Below are 16,556 nucleotides of genomic sequence, written 5' to 3' on the forward strand. Positions count from 1 at the left end.
CTTATGATTGGCCAAATGCAAATAGGTGCTATACCGTAGGAGCAACGTGAGGAAGGTTGACAGTGGCTTCTTCAAGGGCCATCTTGACATAATATTGTGCTGAGAAATATGGTTTTGCACTCTCAAAAAGCACACTGAGGGTATTCACCAGGGAATGAAAAGCAATTTTGTCAGAGGCAATCTGATGCTGACTGCTTTTATAATGACTGGGGAAAATTAATCATCACAAATAATATTCCGGTGTCAGCCATTCAAGAGCTTTTTAATAGAATTTTTATGATTCATGTCTCGCGGTACACATCAAGCAGTCCGTTCTGCAACATTTCAGAAATCAATTCAATATCATCTTCGTGTAGGCTGTCATCTCTCCTGCCAAGGCAACCATTTATCTTCCAAACAAATACTTTTAGCAAACAAATGGTAAGAAATGCTTTGGGAAAGCCGGAATGTTCCAGCTGCATGTGCTGAAGCAAAGGAGCCAAAAAAGGAAAGAATGTTGTTCGCTAAGAAATATAATGCTGGATGTTATTTATTTTCTGCCAATAATATAATGTAGACTAACATCTGGTCTGATGTCCTTGGACAGACAGCGTCATACAAATGTTATGTTTCTTTACCCACATACTCCAAAAAACATCTGGGAGATTTGATCCAATTTTATCGAACTGAAAATCAAAAAAATCATATGTGATATTGTTAGAGCTAAAACTCATAAATTGTTTATGTTGAAAACACGTGGATACAATACCTGCCTCTGTCCTTATTTGTATTTGTCATTTTTACCTCAAATACATAGTTTCATAATTCTAGAAGGGTATAGATCATTTATTTTTCCCGGCAACAGCCAGGGCAGGAGGTGTGGGATATCTAGACATACACAACAACGAATCCAAGCCTATTAAACTACCTAGAACAAGTTATTTATCTAGAGCCAATAATATGACTACAGTACTGTAACATATTTAAACTATTTGCCGTGATTCACTGGAATTTAATTACAGTAGCTTGTTCTTTTATCCGTAGTGTGTCTTATCAACACTGTTAATCCTCACAACACAGCTACAGTCCAACACGTTTGATCCCAACTTTCATCCAACTACAATCGTCTGCATGAAACAATCCATTCCCAGAGATGACAAGTAAATGATGTAACTGTTCATGTTCAAAGATCTGAATGTTGTGAAAGGCTATATAAGTACAAGCTAGCCTTCGATTGTCTTCACTGCTTGGCCTGATGCCCTTGAGGATAAGATGTGGGACAAGGACGCTACAAGTGTAATATTTTCAAACGTAGATAAATAATTCATAAATATACTGTCTTTCAGGACATGGCAGAGAGCAGATAAAAGAGAAGGGTCAGAATGAAATGGCAAATGTTGATTCAGCCTCTTTCACCAACCTTCACCCTCCCTTGAAAGGTGAAATTTAAGCAAATCTTTCATTTTACTGGGGAGGGCATGCTTGTAAAGGTAAGATGCTTCTTCTCTTTAGGATTCTCTTCATGGCAGTCCACATGACTTAGTATTGAATACATGTATTTTTCAATGTGACTTTACATTGGGTTTTAGAATTGTCCAAGCGGGTGAAATAACTTATTTTAATTTCTGTTAATATAGCATCGTTTCAAGTTTGATAGTGTGCTAGAAATACCATTTACCAACTGAGTATGGTATAGCTTTTTAAACCAAACTGCCCTAGCCATATGCTACATTGGAATAGTAACAGATTGGCCTTGTTTTAGTGGTAAACAACAGCTGGCGATGCATAAATAATAGTCCTCATGTCCAGTCGCTATAGATAAGATATGAGTCACCGATAGCAGGACATTTGAGCAGGTAAAATAAATTATACAGCAACATTCGAGCAATGTCAAAATATCAGACTCCAGGGGTCGAAGAGAATGAGAGACAAACCCGCCAAGAAACGTCGACTCGACTCTGAACTCTACTCAGGCGTGCTGCTGAACTGACCGCGAGGAGGACAGTACACACACAGGCGTTTGACCCGGCTTTGAAGATGACAAGAACCTCCATTTGGGTGATGTATCAGCAGAACCAGTCACAGTAATACAATAGATGGCGAACAACGGCCCCCTCGATAGAAAAGAGGCCGAAGATGGATTTCGGGGCTCGCTGACTGACAGCATGGCGGAGCCGGGATAAGTGGACTGCGGAAGGGCGTCTTCTCTCGTCCAATCACATCCCAGGGTCACAGGTAACGTCCGTCACAAAGGACAGGTTGGCCGGGGAGGTGGGCGCGGTCCACAGGGGCTGGGGAATAAGCTATCCTCCTCCCCCCCCCCCCCCTTCCCACTCCTCCCTCCACTAGCAATTCTCTCAAATGTCACTTCAAAATGGATCTCATTTAGGTCGGGCAGGAGACCACTCTCTCTCCGGAGGGTTCTGATTGGCCAGTCCAAGCAGAGCTCCGACTTCAAAAACACACAAAATGCAAAGTCTTTCAATCACAGCAGCTACGAGGAAACACTTTATAAACTCCCATCAGTTCAGCTCCATCATCCCTTAAAGTATGAAGATCAAAGATAAATAAATAAATAAATACACATCTAACTGATCTCCTGAATAAGCCCCTTCTGTCATACAGTATACTTTACTACCACACCACGGTTGGGGCTGCAACCACATTTCCTTATTCTATTCATTGTAGAAAATAAAGCCACAAAATGAGTGAATGAATAAATAACTAAATAAATGAATGCAGAAATAAATAACTAAATAAAGTCTGGTTCCCGTTGTCACTCCACCCCTCCAGGGAACATGGAAGCTCCAGTAAGCACATATGGCACAATAGCCATCCCATAATCCCCTTTATTTTTATTTTCGTGATGTCATTCTCTTTAAGCCCTTTCTTTATGAGAGAGGAGAGGATGGGAGAGGAGAGGAGAAAAAAGGAGAGTAGAGAAGAGGTGGGGGAGGAGGGAGGAGAGGAGGGGGTGGGGCGGAGGAGAAGAGAGGAGAGAATAGTAGAGGAGGGGGAGAAGAGGAAGGGAGCAGAGGAGAAGAGAGGAGAAAAAAAGACAGGAGGAAAGGGAGGGAGGGAGGGGCAAAAACAAATGATGTGAATCTCTCATTGTTCTTTCTCTATGCCCTCATTCCAGTCAGGGTAATCAGAGAACATTGTGATTTACTGTCAGTGAACCCTGAGTGCGTCAGGGAGAATCCACGGTGGCAGGGGCCATTAAAATAGATTTAACTTCCCACAGTATTAGACCAGATGTCTACACTTCTATTATATTTCAATCAGGCATGACCTTGGTCTCCATGTGATGAGGAGGATCACTAGAGTGGGTGTATGTGTGTGTAAAAGTGTGTGTGTGTGTGGGGGGGGGGATAAGGGGGGGGGATGGTGATGAGGGATAAAAAAAAAGAACCCGGAAAACCAATAGAAATATCAAACTACTTAGTCTGTTAAATCCCTCTGCTGCGACCGAGAGAAGCCCGAAATAGATCCATGGTTTCAAGTTCGCTTAAAAGACTGTATGAATCATTGAGTGCTCCACTCTCTCCACAGTGGACACGCTGGTTTTGGAGGGAGGATTTTGTGGATGTTTGACTGATGAGGCCTGTGAGGTTACACCAACTGAGGCCTAGAATGGCAACATGCTAACTGGTCTCTGGACGAAGTTTATTGTAATACAGTATGCACATTACAGTAACAGCTATCATTAGAAATGAAATGCTTGATTGCCAGACTTCCTCAATAGTGCAGACGTTAGTAAAACTTTAGGGAAAAACATGCAAATAAAAAACTAAAATACTAAATATGAAATACTGTCCTGTTTCATCCTGACTGAGGAGGGAAAAAAGAGAAAGCGACAGACAGAAACCATGACCTAGAATTCATCCCGTTATCTTCCAGAACTCAATTTGTGAAGGAGAAGCTCTATTAAAATAACTGATAGGTATACCGAGGTCACTGGAGATGACTCATCCGGTTTCAGAGGATGATGGTAATTGGACTTATTGGTTGACATGGAGTGACCTACTTAAGACTACATTTCCCAAACCTCCCAGCATGGGTGTAGACTTACTATGTCCCTTGCAATGTTAGGTCAGGGAAAGACAAACTGTAGTTTAGTTATTTTTTTTCTCAAGAAATTACTTCAGTTGTAGAAGAACAAAAAAATGAAGGAATTGGATTGGATCATACAAATGTCCATCGTCCCCATGTCCTCTTGGTGGAAAACACAAGCAGAGAATACTGACATCTGACACGATTTTCTCTGAAGGATTCAGAGCATTTAGAGGAGAGCCATGGGAGGGAGGGAGGGAGGGAGGGAGGGAGGGAGGGAGGGAGGGAGGGAGGGAGGGAGGGAGGGAGGGAGGGAGGGAGGGAGGGAGGGAGGGAGGGAAAGACCTATTCTATGGGGATCTATAGAGGAGGCGGAGGGCGAGGGAGGGGTGGGTGGATGTTGTACTGGGGGTTTACTGGTACGCCGTGAGTCACCATTAAATAACTGTGCTCTTCACTTGGTCCTTCGCCCACATGTGGTGAGTGGTGCCAGCATGTTCTGAGGTGTCTGTTGAGTCAGTAGAGCTATGTGTGAGGGTGAGAGGGATAGAGATAGAAGGATAGAGCGAGAGAGAGAAATGGAGAGAAATGGAGAGAGTGAGTGAGAGAACCAGAGACAGGGGCAGAGAGGGAGTGAGAAAGAGAGAGGAACAGAGAGCACGGAGATAAAGAGAGAGAATAAGAGAGACAGATAGAAAGAGAGAAATAGATAGATAGTGAGAGAGAGAGAGAGAGAGAGAGAGAGAGAGAGAGAGAGAGAGAGAGAGAGAGAGAGAGAGAGAGAGAGAGAGAGAGAGAGAGAGAGAGAGGGGCTTTGCTCTGGGCTAGAGAGACTGTTTGGTTACCAGACTCCATTCTAATGATACAATTCCCTACATTTTTGTTTTTGGGTCTGTGTTTTGGCATGCATGTGTCTGTGTTTTGGAAAGCATGTGTAGACCTGTTTGTATGTTATGAGATAGATAGATAAAGAAAAAGAGAGATAGGAAGAGAGACAGAGAGAGACAGAGAGAAAAAAAGAGAACGAGAAGAGAGAGAGAGAGAGAGAGAGAGAGAGAGAGAGAGAGAGAGAAAGAGAGATAGAGGGAGAGAAAGAGAGAGAGAGACAGAGAGAGAGAGAGAGAGAGAGAGAGAGAGAGAGAGAGAGAGAGAGAGAGAGAGAGAGAGACAGAGAGAGAGAAAGAGAGAGAGAGAGAGAGAAAAGCCTTTATAGAACAGGTGAGGTTTCTATTCTAATCTGGATCATCAGCAACTGTTCTCCTGTGGTTGGCTACTAGATCAAGAGGGCCAGGTCACATGTTCCTCGACCAGAGAACTAAAAGCACAGCACACCAAACACCCACCGATCAGCAGCGAGCAGCTTCCAGGAAAACACCCCCTCTCCTCTCACTCTGACCCGCAGCAACACAGCAGTATAGAATAAGAAAGGGTCTGCATTGCATGTGGTGTGTGTGTGTGTGTGTGTGTGTGTGTGTGTGTGTGTGTGTGTGTGTGTGTGTGGTATGTGTGTGTGTGTGTGTGTGTGTGTGTGTGTGGTATGTGTGTGTGTGTGTGTGTGTGTGTGTGTGTGTGTGTGTGTGTGTGTGTGTGTGTGTGTGTGTGTGTGTGTGTGTGAGATCATAACATGGGTAGGAAGTTGTAAATCCTGACCATGAACTCTATTGTAAATGCAGCCCATTGGGACACAGACTGTGAAAACAGACCAGGAGATGACGCTTGCGACCCCCTTCCACACATAACACACACACACACATAACACACACACACATAACACACACACACATAACACACACACACATAACACATAACACACACACACAAACATAAGACACACACACACACAACACACACACACACACAAACATAAAAACACACACACATGCAGGGTCTAGTCTGTAATCACTCAAACGGATCGCTACTGATTTCAGTACCAATCAAAAGTATTTCCTGTCTGTCACACTGGACTGATCTCCAATCAGTACAATTCTTTTTGGAAGGGGACGGGGGGAGGGGGGGGGGGAGGGATGTGGAGACGGGGTTGTCCTGGACACCAAAATACATCAAAAGTGAAAGGCTTTTAAAGATTTCATTTCCCACAAGGCTTCAGGTCCTGGAAGTCATTTTGGTGCTCAAAAAAACATCCACTATTTATAACATAAACATTATGTGCATGGTGGCACTTCACAGTATACGGTAAACATGTACAGCATCATCCCTATTGCCCTTATGGCCGAACACGGGTATCAGTCTCAACACACCATGATGCCACAACTGCAACAATCAGAGTAATTGAGCGTTCTCATTCAAAGCACTACTGTCAATTAATCCTGGATGCTAGGGAGACTCCATAGTGGCTGTGAAGTGAATTAATACCATTCTATATAGTTTATATGTCTATATATAGTATACATAATGCTGTGTAGATTACCTTAGTGCTGAACATCACCAAACAGGGAATTAAACTGATTACAAAAGTATGTATAATGGAGGGTTAACTTAAAAATAACAAATTTGTGTGGCGAACATGCACTCTAAAATGCAAACTTGCTAAAACCTTTTGAAGAAAAGTCTTTGTGAATGACTAGGTTGTGTGTTGGCCTAGTTTGAATCCCCCAAAAGCTGTTTCTGTTTAGTGGTTCTCCCTTTAAAAGCCCTGAGATGTTATTTGTAATAGAATATCTAGCGTCTGTGTTGAAGTGCTACCTAAATACATGCCCTGTGGAAACATCCTTTTAGCTTACAAAGAAAGCCTGTTCACATGCCCATATTCACATGCAGGTTCAATACACTCTGGGCTGGGATGAGCATCAAAATGTTCGAATGTTGCCCACGTTAAAGCCATCATGGTCATGGCTTGGAATCGCACAGCTATACCGTACACAAGCCAGCATACAACAAAGACATGGACTGATAATGACATTATTTAAGTTAACCACTTCTAAAACGAGTCACAAAACATGCACTGCCAGTTTTCAGTTGGAGCTAGCTCAGACACATAACCACACATAACCTCAATGTATCCATTAGCTGACTAATCACCGTCACAAATGAGTGCAGGGAAGATGCAATATATGAACCTCCAATTTGTCTCAATTTATCTGCGGAGGTAATTTATATGCACCAAGTAAATGCAAAGCTAATAGACACAATTAAGCGTCAATTAAACCCTAATTGCCTCATATTTGACGAACACATGCACTCCAGCAGAGATAATGAATTATGTGTCGCTTTGAGAAAATACAGATGTTGCGATGTACGTGGCATTTTGTATTTTTTCTGTACTCTGAACTTCTGAACAAGGCTACTCCACATCTATATCGATAGTCTGTATAGTGTCCGCCAATACACGATTACACTTCAAGAAAATCCTGCTTGTTCTCTAATTCATCATCATGGTTTTTCATTAGTTCATTTCCTGTACTTTTAGTTCAAATGTCATTCTACTGGAATGGTACAGCAAAGGCAACCTTGTTATTAGACCTGAGTCGGACTGGGGGATTCAAGCTTCAAATCCATGTTTAGAGTAGCCAAAGGACCTTTTGTTCAATAGAGGTGGCTATTGACATAACTTTAAGTCAGTGGCGATTGATATGTGACTATCATGGCAACAGAGCTGGAGGATCACGACAATTAGCAAACAACTAACGCACGTTCGGTGAGACGAAAAGACTTGCTTACAGAAAAATGGCTCCCAAACTGTAGTCCTTCATACACTATTACTGCGAGTAAAGTTTAAAGTTTATAAGCCATTTGAAGAAAACAAGAAATCTCAGTCCAGCTCCTCGCCAAAGTTTCCTAGCGCCCTAACCTAAGTCTTATGGAGGTGTTTTCTGAACCTCATTTCGAAATAAATAGGTTCTAATCCCGTGTGAGCATTTCTCAGACAAAAAGCCTCGGAGTCTGTCTCCCAACCCCTCATTACTGACGGCTGATATCGACATCAAAGGGAAGACAGAGGTGAAGGTTGAAGGGGAGCTCAACTCCTAGCCTCTCTTCCCAGTTCAGCGTTAGACCGGTGCTAATTGACAGGGACTCTCAAACTAGCTTGACGTGTTTTCGTTAAACCATGGAGGCCTGCCGCTGTATCAACACATCCTGGATCCCCAAACTCTGCCATATGTCGACCCATGTGTTCCCCCTCCGCCAGCTGTGAATGCTCTGCTCCCCATCGCGACCCAGCAGCTCTCTGTCTGGGATGAAACAACTCCAGCAACCGGCAGAGCCACTGAGCTTTAAACAGGCTCCTACCTCTACACAAAGTATGTAAGTAGGCCTACATACTACCTAAGTATTTCCATCACATTTACCTACCGTATAAGTATTTAAAAGCTACATACAGTACATACAGTATATAAGTACTCTAAGTATAAACTGGTCCCCTGTTGTAAATACCGTATATGATATATTAGGCTACCTACTTACTACCTCCATACTTACCGTATATAATACAGTACACATAAGAAACGTATACTACCTAAGTACATACATATAGAAGTATATACTACCTACTGTGTAATACATACTACAGGTCACAGGGTTGCTGAGAGTCAACAGCTCTGTATCAGTAACCAAAGGTTGCTGGTTCGAATCCCTCATGTGTCCCAGGATAGAGAGATCCTGGACCTGGAAGCTGTGACTTACAATTGGCTAGCACATGAGTCTGAGAATAGGATGGGATGTGACCAAACTTACCTGGTTTGGTGACCGAAACTCTTGGTTATTGTCATTCATGTACATGTTGTCACCATCAAACTGAGGACAGAAATAGAAAAGAGAAACAAACATTGTCAATTTTGCTTCTGAGAGAGAGAGAGAGAACGAAAGAGGGAGAGAGAGAGAGCACTATGGGTGGCCCGAAGCGTCTAATGACTTTGTCACATTTGCTAAACCTCGTCGTTGTCGCGGCGACGTCGGTAATTACTGTTCATCAGCGGGGTGGTAATTAGGCTGGTTGTGCTGAGTGACGAGTGATGGGCTTTCCCCTGTGGGGTCTACCATGCGGGTGTACGTGTGTGTGTGAGCTCCGATGTGATGTGTTTGTGTGAAAGCTCCAACAGTACGTGTGTGTGTGTGTGTGAGCAGGGCATGCCATGTCTCTCACGAGGTGGGCAATGAGGAGAGTGTTAATCAGGCGTGCAGAGAATACTTCCTGTAGGTGCCAACACTGTGCTAACTGCAGCGTTAGCCTTGGCTGTGACCTCTGACCCCAACAGTGCCTGGGAAAAGACCTGGGGTTAAGAACGCAGCATGTCACTAGTTATCACGAGCGTGCTAGCTTGGCTGACAAGCTCTGCCTCACAGAGTAATTACCACAAAGGCAATAGTTACTTGAGGACTTGAGTAGTAAAGGAAAGCACCCTGAATGGAGAGCAGTCTTCTTTGCTGAACTGAAAGTCATGTTTTATATCACAGTTTGACCGTTGAATTGAGCGTCACAGAAGCAGAATACTGGTTGACAACGTTGCACTGGGGCTCTCTGGCACAGGCCTTTGTTCAGCAAATAGAACAAACCTGGACTCAACTGTAATGACAGTGCTTGCGGCGTGGCAGTTCTGGAACTGTGTTGTAGTTCTAGAGTGACAGTTCTGGAACCGGAATGTAGATACATTCAATAGGATCACAATCTTGCATTTGTTGACTACTGCCATTCTTTGCATAGCGACAGCTGCACAAACAAATCTCTCTCTCTCTGTGGCACTCCGTGAAAGTAGTGAAAACATGATCAAACTAGACAGCATTCCATGTCAAATTCCACAGATGATGAGATACAATGTAAGACTATTCATTTGGGTGGTCTCTCCTAAGGCTTGAGTAATGGATTGGCATTCGCTGACATAAACACAGGTAGAATATCAGTATCAGAACATCTCAGAAATTATGAACTCAAATGACTAATGGATACATTATTTGTCAGCATGAAATACAATCTCCACGGACGAAATGAGAAAAGAAATAAAACATCCTTCGTCTGACAATATGAAGATGGATCAAGGAGGAGGGGGAGGAGGAGAGGGAGCGAGGGAGGGAGGGGATGAGGAGAGGGAGCGAGTTAGGGGGGGAGGGAGGAGGAGAGGGAGCGAGGTAGGTGGGGGGAGGAGGAGAGGGAGCGAGGGAGGGAGGGGGGGGAGGAGGAGAGGGAGCGGGGGAGGGAGGGGGGGAGAGGGAGGGAGGGAGGGGGGGAGGAGGAGAGGGAGCAAGGGGGGGAGGAGGAGAGGGAGGGAGGGGGGAGGGAGGGAGCAAGGGAGGGGGGGAGCAAGGGAGGGGGGAGGAGGAGAGGGAGCGAGGGGGGGGGAGGAGGTGAGGGAGCGAGCGAGGGTGGGGGAGGCAAAGGAGGAAAGAGAAAGGGAGAACAAATTGGAAGAGAGACAAGGGGAGAGAGTGAGAGATTCTCAAATGACAGCAGATCATTGGTAGTAATGAGTGGAGAATGCAGGGAAAGTCTCAGGCCTATGGTTGGTTAACGAAGCATTTCAAGGAACGGTGTGCTGAAGCGCTCACTTATTCTAATGATTAGACATCCTTCCCAGCTGATCTGCAACTAAGGCACATAAACCTGATGTCTCACTGACGACTCAAGACTTGAGTCTCACACTGTTTCCCTGACTCCAAAAATCCCTGTTTTGTTCGGAATTGATGCTAGCTAAATGCCGAATGCATCTCTTTTATCTATATGCTTTGTGTCTGATGTTACAGTAATATCACACTTCTTAACAGTATGAAATGCATGTTGAGCTAGAAGCCCATGTACTGTACAGTACCATAACCCTCTTGTCCAGATGTTTTATTTCATCGATTTAAATCCACTGTTGTGTCATTGATGACGCAAAGTAAAGCCAGCTCTAAAGGTTTCCTCAGGTTACCAGCCTCTCTTTACCGTGCGACCGCAAAAGGTTTTACTGCTCATGAAAAAGTCATCTTGGATTTTTATGTTTTGTTTTTGAAGCCTTAACATTGAGCAAGAACACAATGAAAATCGGTATTACTGTGTTTGTATCTCAAAGGAGGAAAAGGATGTCATGTCAGATATCCAGACCAGTCGTCTTATTTAATATTCAACAATAAGGTCTAATGTCAACATAAAAAGGTCAGCCATTTTGTGCCTCAACATGGCTGCCTATATATTCCAATGTACGTTTTTTTCTCTGCTCTTCTATGGTTCTCCTCGCACTGCCTCTCTCCTATTTAAAATGCCAATTTATCCTCGGCTGAATGCTATCAGCACAGCCATTACTTCACATTCACTGCAGAAATCATCTTCTCTTGCTCAGCCTTCCCCCCCCCCTCTCTCTCTCTCTCTCTCTCTCTCTCTCTCTCTCTCTCTCTCTCTCTCTCTCCCTACTTTCCATCTCCTTTTTTTATAAATCTCTATCTCTCTTTTTCCTTTCCTTCCTTTTTGCTCATTCCACCTCTCTCACTCTCTCTCTTTCACTCTATCTCTCTCTATCTTTCTATCTATCTCTGTCTCTCTCCAGTGGGCCTTGGCATTGCTCCCCCTTCACTGGTCTAATTGTGCATTCTGCCTAGACAAGGGGCTCATTAAGCAGTAATTACACACATGTTGTTTTCGGCAAACATCTCTATTTGGATTGCTTTGCATGGTAATTGTTCAGCAGGGACTGCTGCTTGCGATGCTTCCCTCTGTGACACATGGAAAAGAGAGAAAAAAAAGAGACAGAGAGGTACGAGAGAGAAACAGAGGGAAAACAAACAAGAGGAAGAGAGCGTGTGAATAAAAAAAGGAGAGAGAGAAGTATGGTGATCCCGATTGTATCAGAGTGAGACAGAAAGATGGCAACAGAGATGCAGTGAGAGAGAGAGGATGAAAGAGAGAACAAGTGATTGAGAGGATTAAATAATGAGAGTTAAACAGTGAATGATAGAATGAGAGAATGAGAATGGAGAGAGGGAGAGAGAGAGAGAGAGAGAGAGAGAGAGAGAGAGAGAGAGAGAGAGAGAGAGAGAGAGAGAGAGAGAGAGAGAGAGAGAGAGAGAGAGAGAGAGAGAGAGAGAGAGAGAGAGAGAGAGAGAGAGAGAGAGAGAGAGAGAGAGAGAGAGAGTGAGAAACTAGTAAACGATAGAGGGAAAGAAAAGAGAAGTGACGGCCTAGAACTAGGTCAGGCCTCGCCATCATTGACGAGCTCCGCGCTTCAAAAATAATGAACCCACCAGGTGGAAGTAATGCTAACTAGCATATCCAGGGAAAACATGTAATATTTACACAGTGCTAATGGCGGGATACAATGTCTGTCTATATCTTTTCATCTCTGTGAGCAGAGGCCTGTTTGTTACTGCTAGTGAAGAAAATAACATTGTGTGTGAGGGGCACACTTTGCCTGATGGGGTATTCATACAGTAAGCCTGATATAATAGATCATGTAACATCTGGAGTAGGGATTGGCAGGGTCTGGGGAGTAGGAGGACACATTAGGAAAGATAGCCCATCTAAAGAGCCTCCTGCTCAGACTGAACATGGTAGCTTGTATCCTCTCTATGAATACACAGAAACACCATGGGAGTCAATCCGATGCCTTTTGTTCAGTTGTGGAGGATTAATGTCAAAATAAAATAAGACTAGTTTCCAGGGTGTGTCTTTCACAATCTCTATCACGTACTGTTTGTTTGGTGCTTGTTCTATGGTGTGTGGCGCATTTACAGCAAAAAGAAAAACTTTCAACAATGTCTTAAAAAAAAAAAAAAACATTTATATAAGAGACTATAAGGAGAATGTGAAATACTTGTGACTTTAAAAGCCTTTTCCAGTACACTAACTCTCTAAAAATAATTCTCTCGCAGAGCGGAATTAATAAGCGCTGCTCAGCCATTCCGTGAAGGAAGGGGGGTACGGGGGGGGGGGGGGGGCTGGGTGGGGGTGCTCATGCAATATGGATGTCTGTTTGAGCACCCTTCTTCTCCACCCGCACCTCTTCCCCCCCTCTCTTTCTCTTTCTGTCTCTCTCTCTCTGTGCAATTAACTGCAGAAGAGGCCTAGCACACCTCAACCTGAAACAATCCCAACGCGTCGCTGAATTTTGATTGTGGCCAACTTGTCACTCCAGGCTCAAAGAAAGACAAGGATACTGGGAGGAGACTCTGACATGGAAAAGAGGGAGTTGGAAGAAGAAGAAAGAAAGAATAGAATGAAAGAAAGAAAGAAAGAAAGAAAGAAAGAAAGAAAGAAAGAAAGAGAGGGAAAGAGAGTAGAGAAAGGAACTAAAGTGATAATGCTGATGTTTTTACCACACCCCGAGCAAACAATAGCCATAGTGTGCACACACACACACACACACACATGCATGCGCAAGCACACACATATACACACATGCACACTTGCAAGCACACACATACACACACACAAAGCCCATAAAGAGCCCAGCCTGTGGCCATGGCGACACATGCTCTGTTGTCGTTAGATAAGGGAAACAGGGCCTCTTCCTGGGTGTAAGCTTGATCCTGACTTCACACATACACACCCTTACACACCCTTACACACACACACACACACACATACATACACCCTCACACACATACATACATACATACACACATACATACATACATACATACATACATACATACATACATACATACATACATACATACATACATACATACATACATACATACATACACCCTCACACACACACACACCCTCACACATATACACACACACACACACACTCATGAATACACACAACTGCTGCAGTACTAGGTCACACATAACACAGCCTCTAACCTTACTATGGATTTCTGAACTCTATTACCTGAACCAGTCATTTGAATATGCAAATATCTGTTTATCTCTACAAGCACAAGACATATCTCTAGAACAGAGTAATCTGTATGAGACAATACATAGCACAATTTATAAGAGTTCCTTGTCTGTTGATCAATAAATAATCTATGTTTGGTAAAACTGCAGTTACAAAAGCACTCACAGGTCCCTGGCAGGGAACAGAAGTTAAACTGAGTACAGTGTGCAAAACAGAACCAGACTTGTAAGCAGGTTCCAACAGTTTCCTGTCTGTTTTACGTGTGGTATAAAAATAAAAAGAGTAGACTTAAGATAGTTGTCAGTCATCCACTTTCTGTTGCAGTGGAACAACCACAAAACAACTGAACGAGAGATGGAAGGAGAGATAGAGGCGAAAAACAGTATGGAATGGGGTCGGTTGCTGCTAAATCATGTTTTCACTCCGAGCGCGCACAATAAGATAAACATCTCGGTGTTGATGTGACGCACAATAGCCATCTCCATTCCAGCGACGTGTAGTGGGTCAATAGTTGAGAGGACGATAGATTCAGAGACTTTGGAGTGTTTTTCTCTTTGCCGTGACTTGACATGGCCTATGTGTGTCATCTGTTTCAGTTCCATGCATTTTCAACTAACTCCCAAAATGAAAATAATCATCTCACTGACACTGAAAGATATCGAGTACAGAGCCTGCTTGATGGAAAAACGGCAGGCCACACACACACCCAACCACCCATGAAAAGTACCAAAAAGTGGCAGCCAACTTTTGGAAAGTCATAAAATTAAACCAGGGGATGAAAGAAAACAAAGGCGTCTAGTTCAAATGTAATAACATTAATATGATGACCCCGTGCCACGAACATTCATCGCTGATTCCAGCAAACGTTTTCAACTAAGTGAATCGGAAGGAACTGTGGCACTAAGGCACAGCCTCTTACTGTGGGGGTGAGAGTGCACGCCTCTGTGTGGTCTGCTGAACTCTGTTGCACGCATGATGTCATTCGCTGCTGCTTGTGCAGAAGCTACATGATGAAGCAACGTCCACAGAATGGCAACTGTGCATGTATGTGTGCATGTATGTGTGCATGTATGTGTGTGGTTTGGTTAGCATGTGCATGTAAATGGGGACTTTTATGTGTTTTTGTTTGTGTGCGTGTGTGCAAACCAGAGTACACCTGCATTGCTCACCCTCCTCCTAACCCTGTAGTCTTGACGGCTCTACCTTCCTAACTGTACAGAGGGAAATCACTTCCTTAACATCTGACAATGTATACTGGCATCACATTAGCAGTTAAGAGTTAGACCCTATGGCCTTCACGGGTTTACATTTCTACTGGTGCTTTAAGTAGCATTTGGAGTGTTAAGGGTGATCTTTAAGTGCACACATACCCCAAAATAGCGCGGACACACACACACTAGTACCTGCATACAAACATGCATGCAGTCACGTACTAAAGTCTCCCAATTCAACAGAAACCACCAACAAAGAAACTAACCAACAAGACAAGTGCAAGAATGTACCTTTGTGCACCCTCAAACAAACAGACACACACACACAGACACACACACACACACACATTCAAATTGAACAGTGAAGTGCAGCCGGGGAAAGAGAGGGGGGGGGGGGGAGTGGCAAGGTGTGTGTGTGTGTGAGGTTTGTCTGCCAAAAATAGGGGGGGGGGGATGTCGAGAACCCACTTTTAACTGAATCTGGTAAAGAGTGCAGGGAGATAAAGGGCAGACTGAATGTCACAGAACCATAGCCCTGCTCACCACAGCATCAGATAACAGCAGTGGAAAAAAAAAAAAAAAAACTTCTGGTTTCCACTAGCATATAATTGGTTATCTTAATGCAATCTACTTCTCTCTTACTTCCTGCATAGAATGAAGTATGAAAGAAGAAGAAGAACAGGGGAGCAGAATAAGAATAAAAAAGAAGGAGGGAGGGAGGGAGGGGGGGGGGGGGTTGAAGATAGTTGGTAGAGACAAAAATAAATCATTATAAGCCAAGGAAACGTATCAGTCTATTTCCATCTCTGCCGACTCTTGTTTCTCTCTGGCTTGGCTGTGCGAGGCGTTGTGTGCTGGCTGTGTTGTGACTTATTGGAATAGTCAACATGGTTGTGTGTGTTGGTTTGGAGGTACAGGGAAACTTAATCTAAAAGAACCTTGTTTTTCTTCGACTGGTTTGGCCTATTTTGAAGCTCAGCAGGAAGCAACATGTTATTATTTCAAAAGACAAGCATCAGTGGAAGCCAATCTGAAGCTATTGAGACACAATAACAATATGTAAACATCTGTAGCTAATTCACTACTCGGAAACTGCTTACATGAACACAACACCACACCAACAACTGTTATCAGACTAAAACAAAAACGAGGCTAAATATAAGTGGTGAACATAATTTCGGAGTAATAATTCCTCCCAGAGGTTCAGTGTGACTTTCCCGTTGGCCTCGTGGGGTTTCTAAATGTAACTTCTTGGAGAAGATGCATGTTGGTTACGCAGACTGTGTGAAGGGTTTTTAAAAAGTGGCCACAGTATTGAACAATGCATGTAAGCAATTGTAAAAAAAACAAACAGTGAATTGGAGGATTGTTTTTCACACCTATCTTTTCACACAGCTGTCATGAAAATTTTATATCGGTAAACTAGTGCAATGTGTGTAGGCATATAGACAGTATTGGTTGAATAGGTAGTATGTTTGAGTAAAGTCTGCAATCTAATTTCCTGTGTCTTTTGTGTGTGTCTGAGTATATGTGTGTGTCTGTA

General features: G+C 43.5%; 1 protein-coding gene across 2 annotated transcripts in view; it reads right to left on the minus strand.

The window, feature by feature from the left end:
• LOC146252587 (TOX high mobility group box family member 2-like) overlaps positions 1-16,556 on the minus strand; it is a 61,736-nt gene that overhangs the window by 19,860 nt on the left and 25,320 nt on the right. For both annotated transcript variants that reach the window (XM_084680246.1, XM_084680245.1), the window contains exon 3: positions 8,725-8,784. In XM_084680246.1, the coding sequence (XP_084536372.1) occupies positions 8,725-8,784 (60 nt within the window). The remainder of the gene's footprint in view (positions 1-8,724; positions 8,785-16,556) is intronic.

Source organism: Hypomesus nipponensis, chromosome 18 (assembly GCF_054491055.1).
Source record: "Hypomesus nipponensis isolate SF chromosome 18, ASM5449105v1, whole genome shotgun sequence".
Taxonomy (NCBI): domain Eukaryota; kingdom Metazoa; phylum Chordata; class Actinopteri; order Osmeriformes; family Osmeridae; genus Hypomesus; species Hypomesus nipponensis.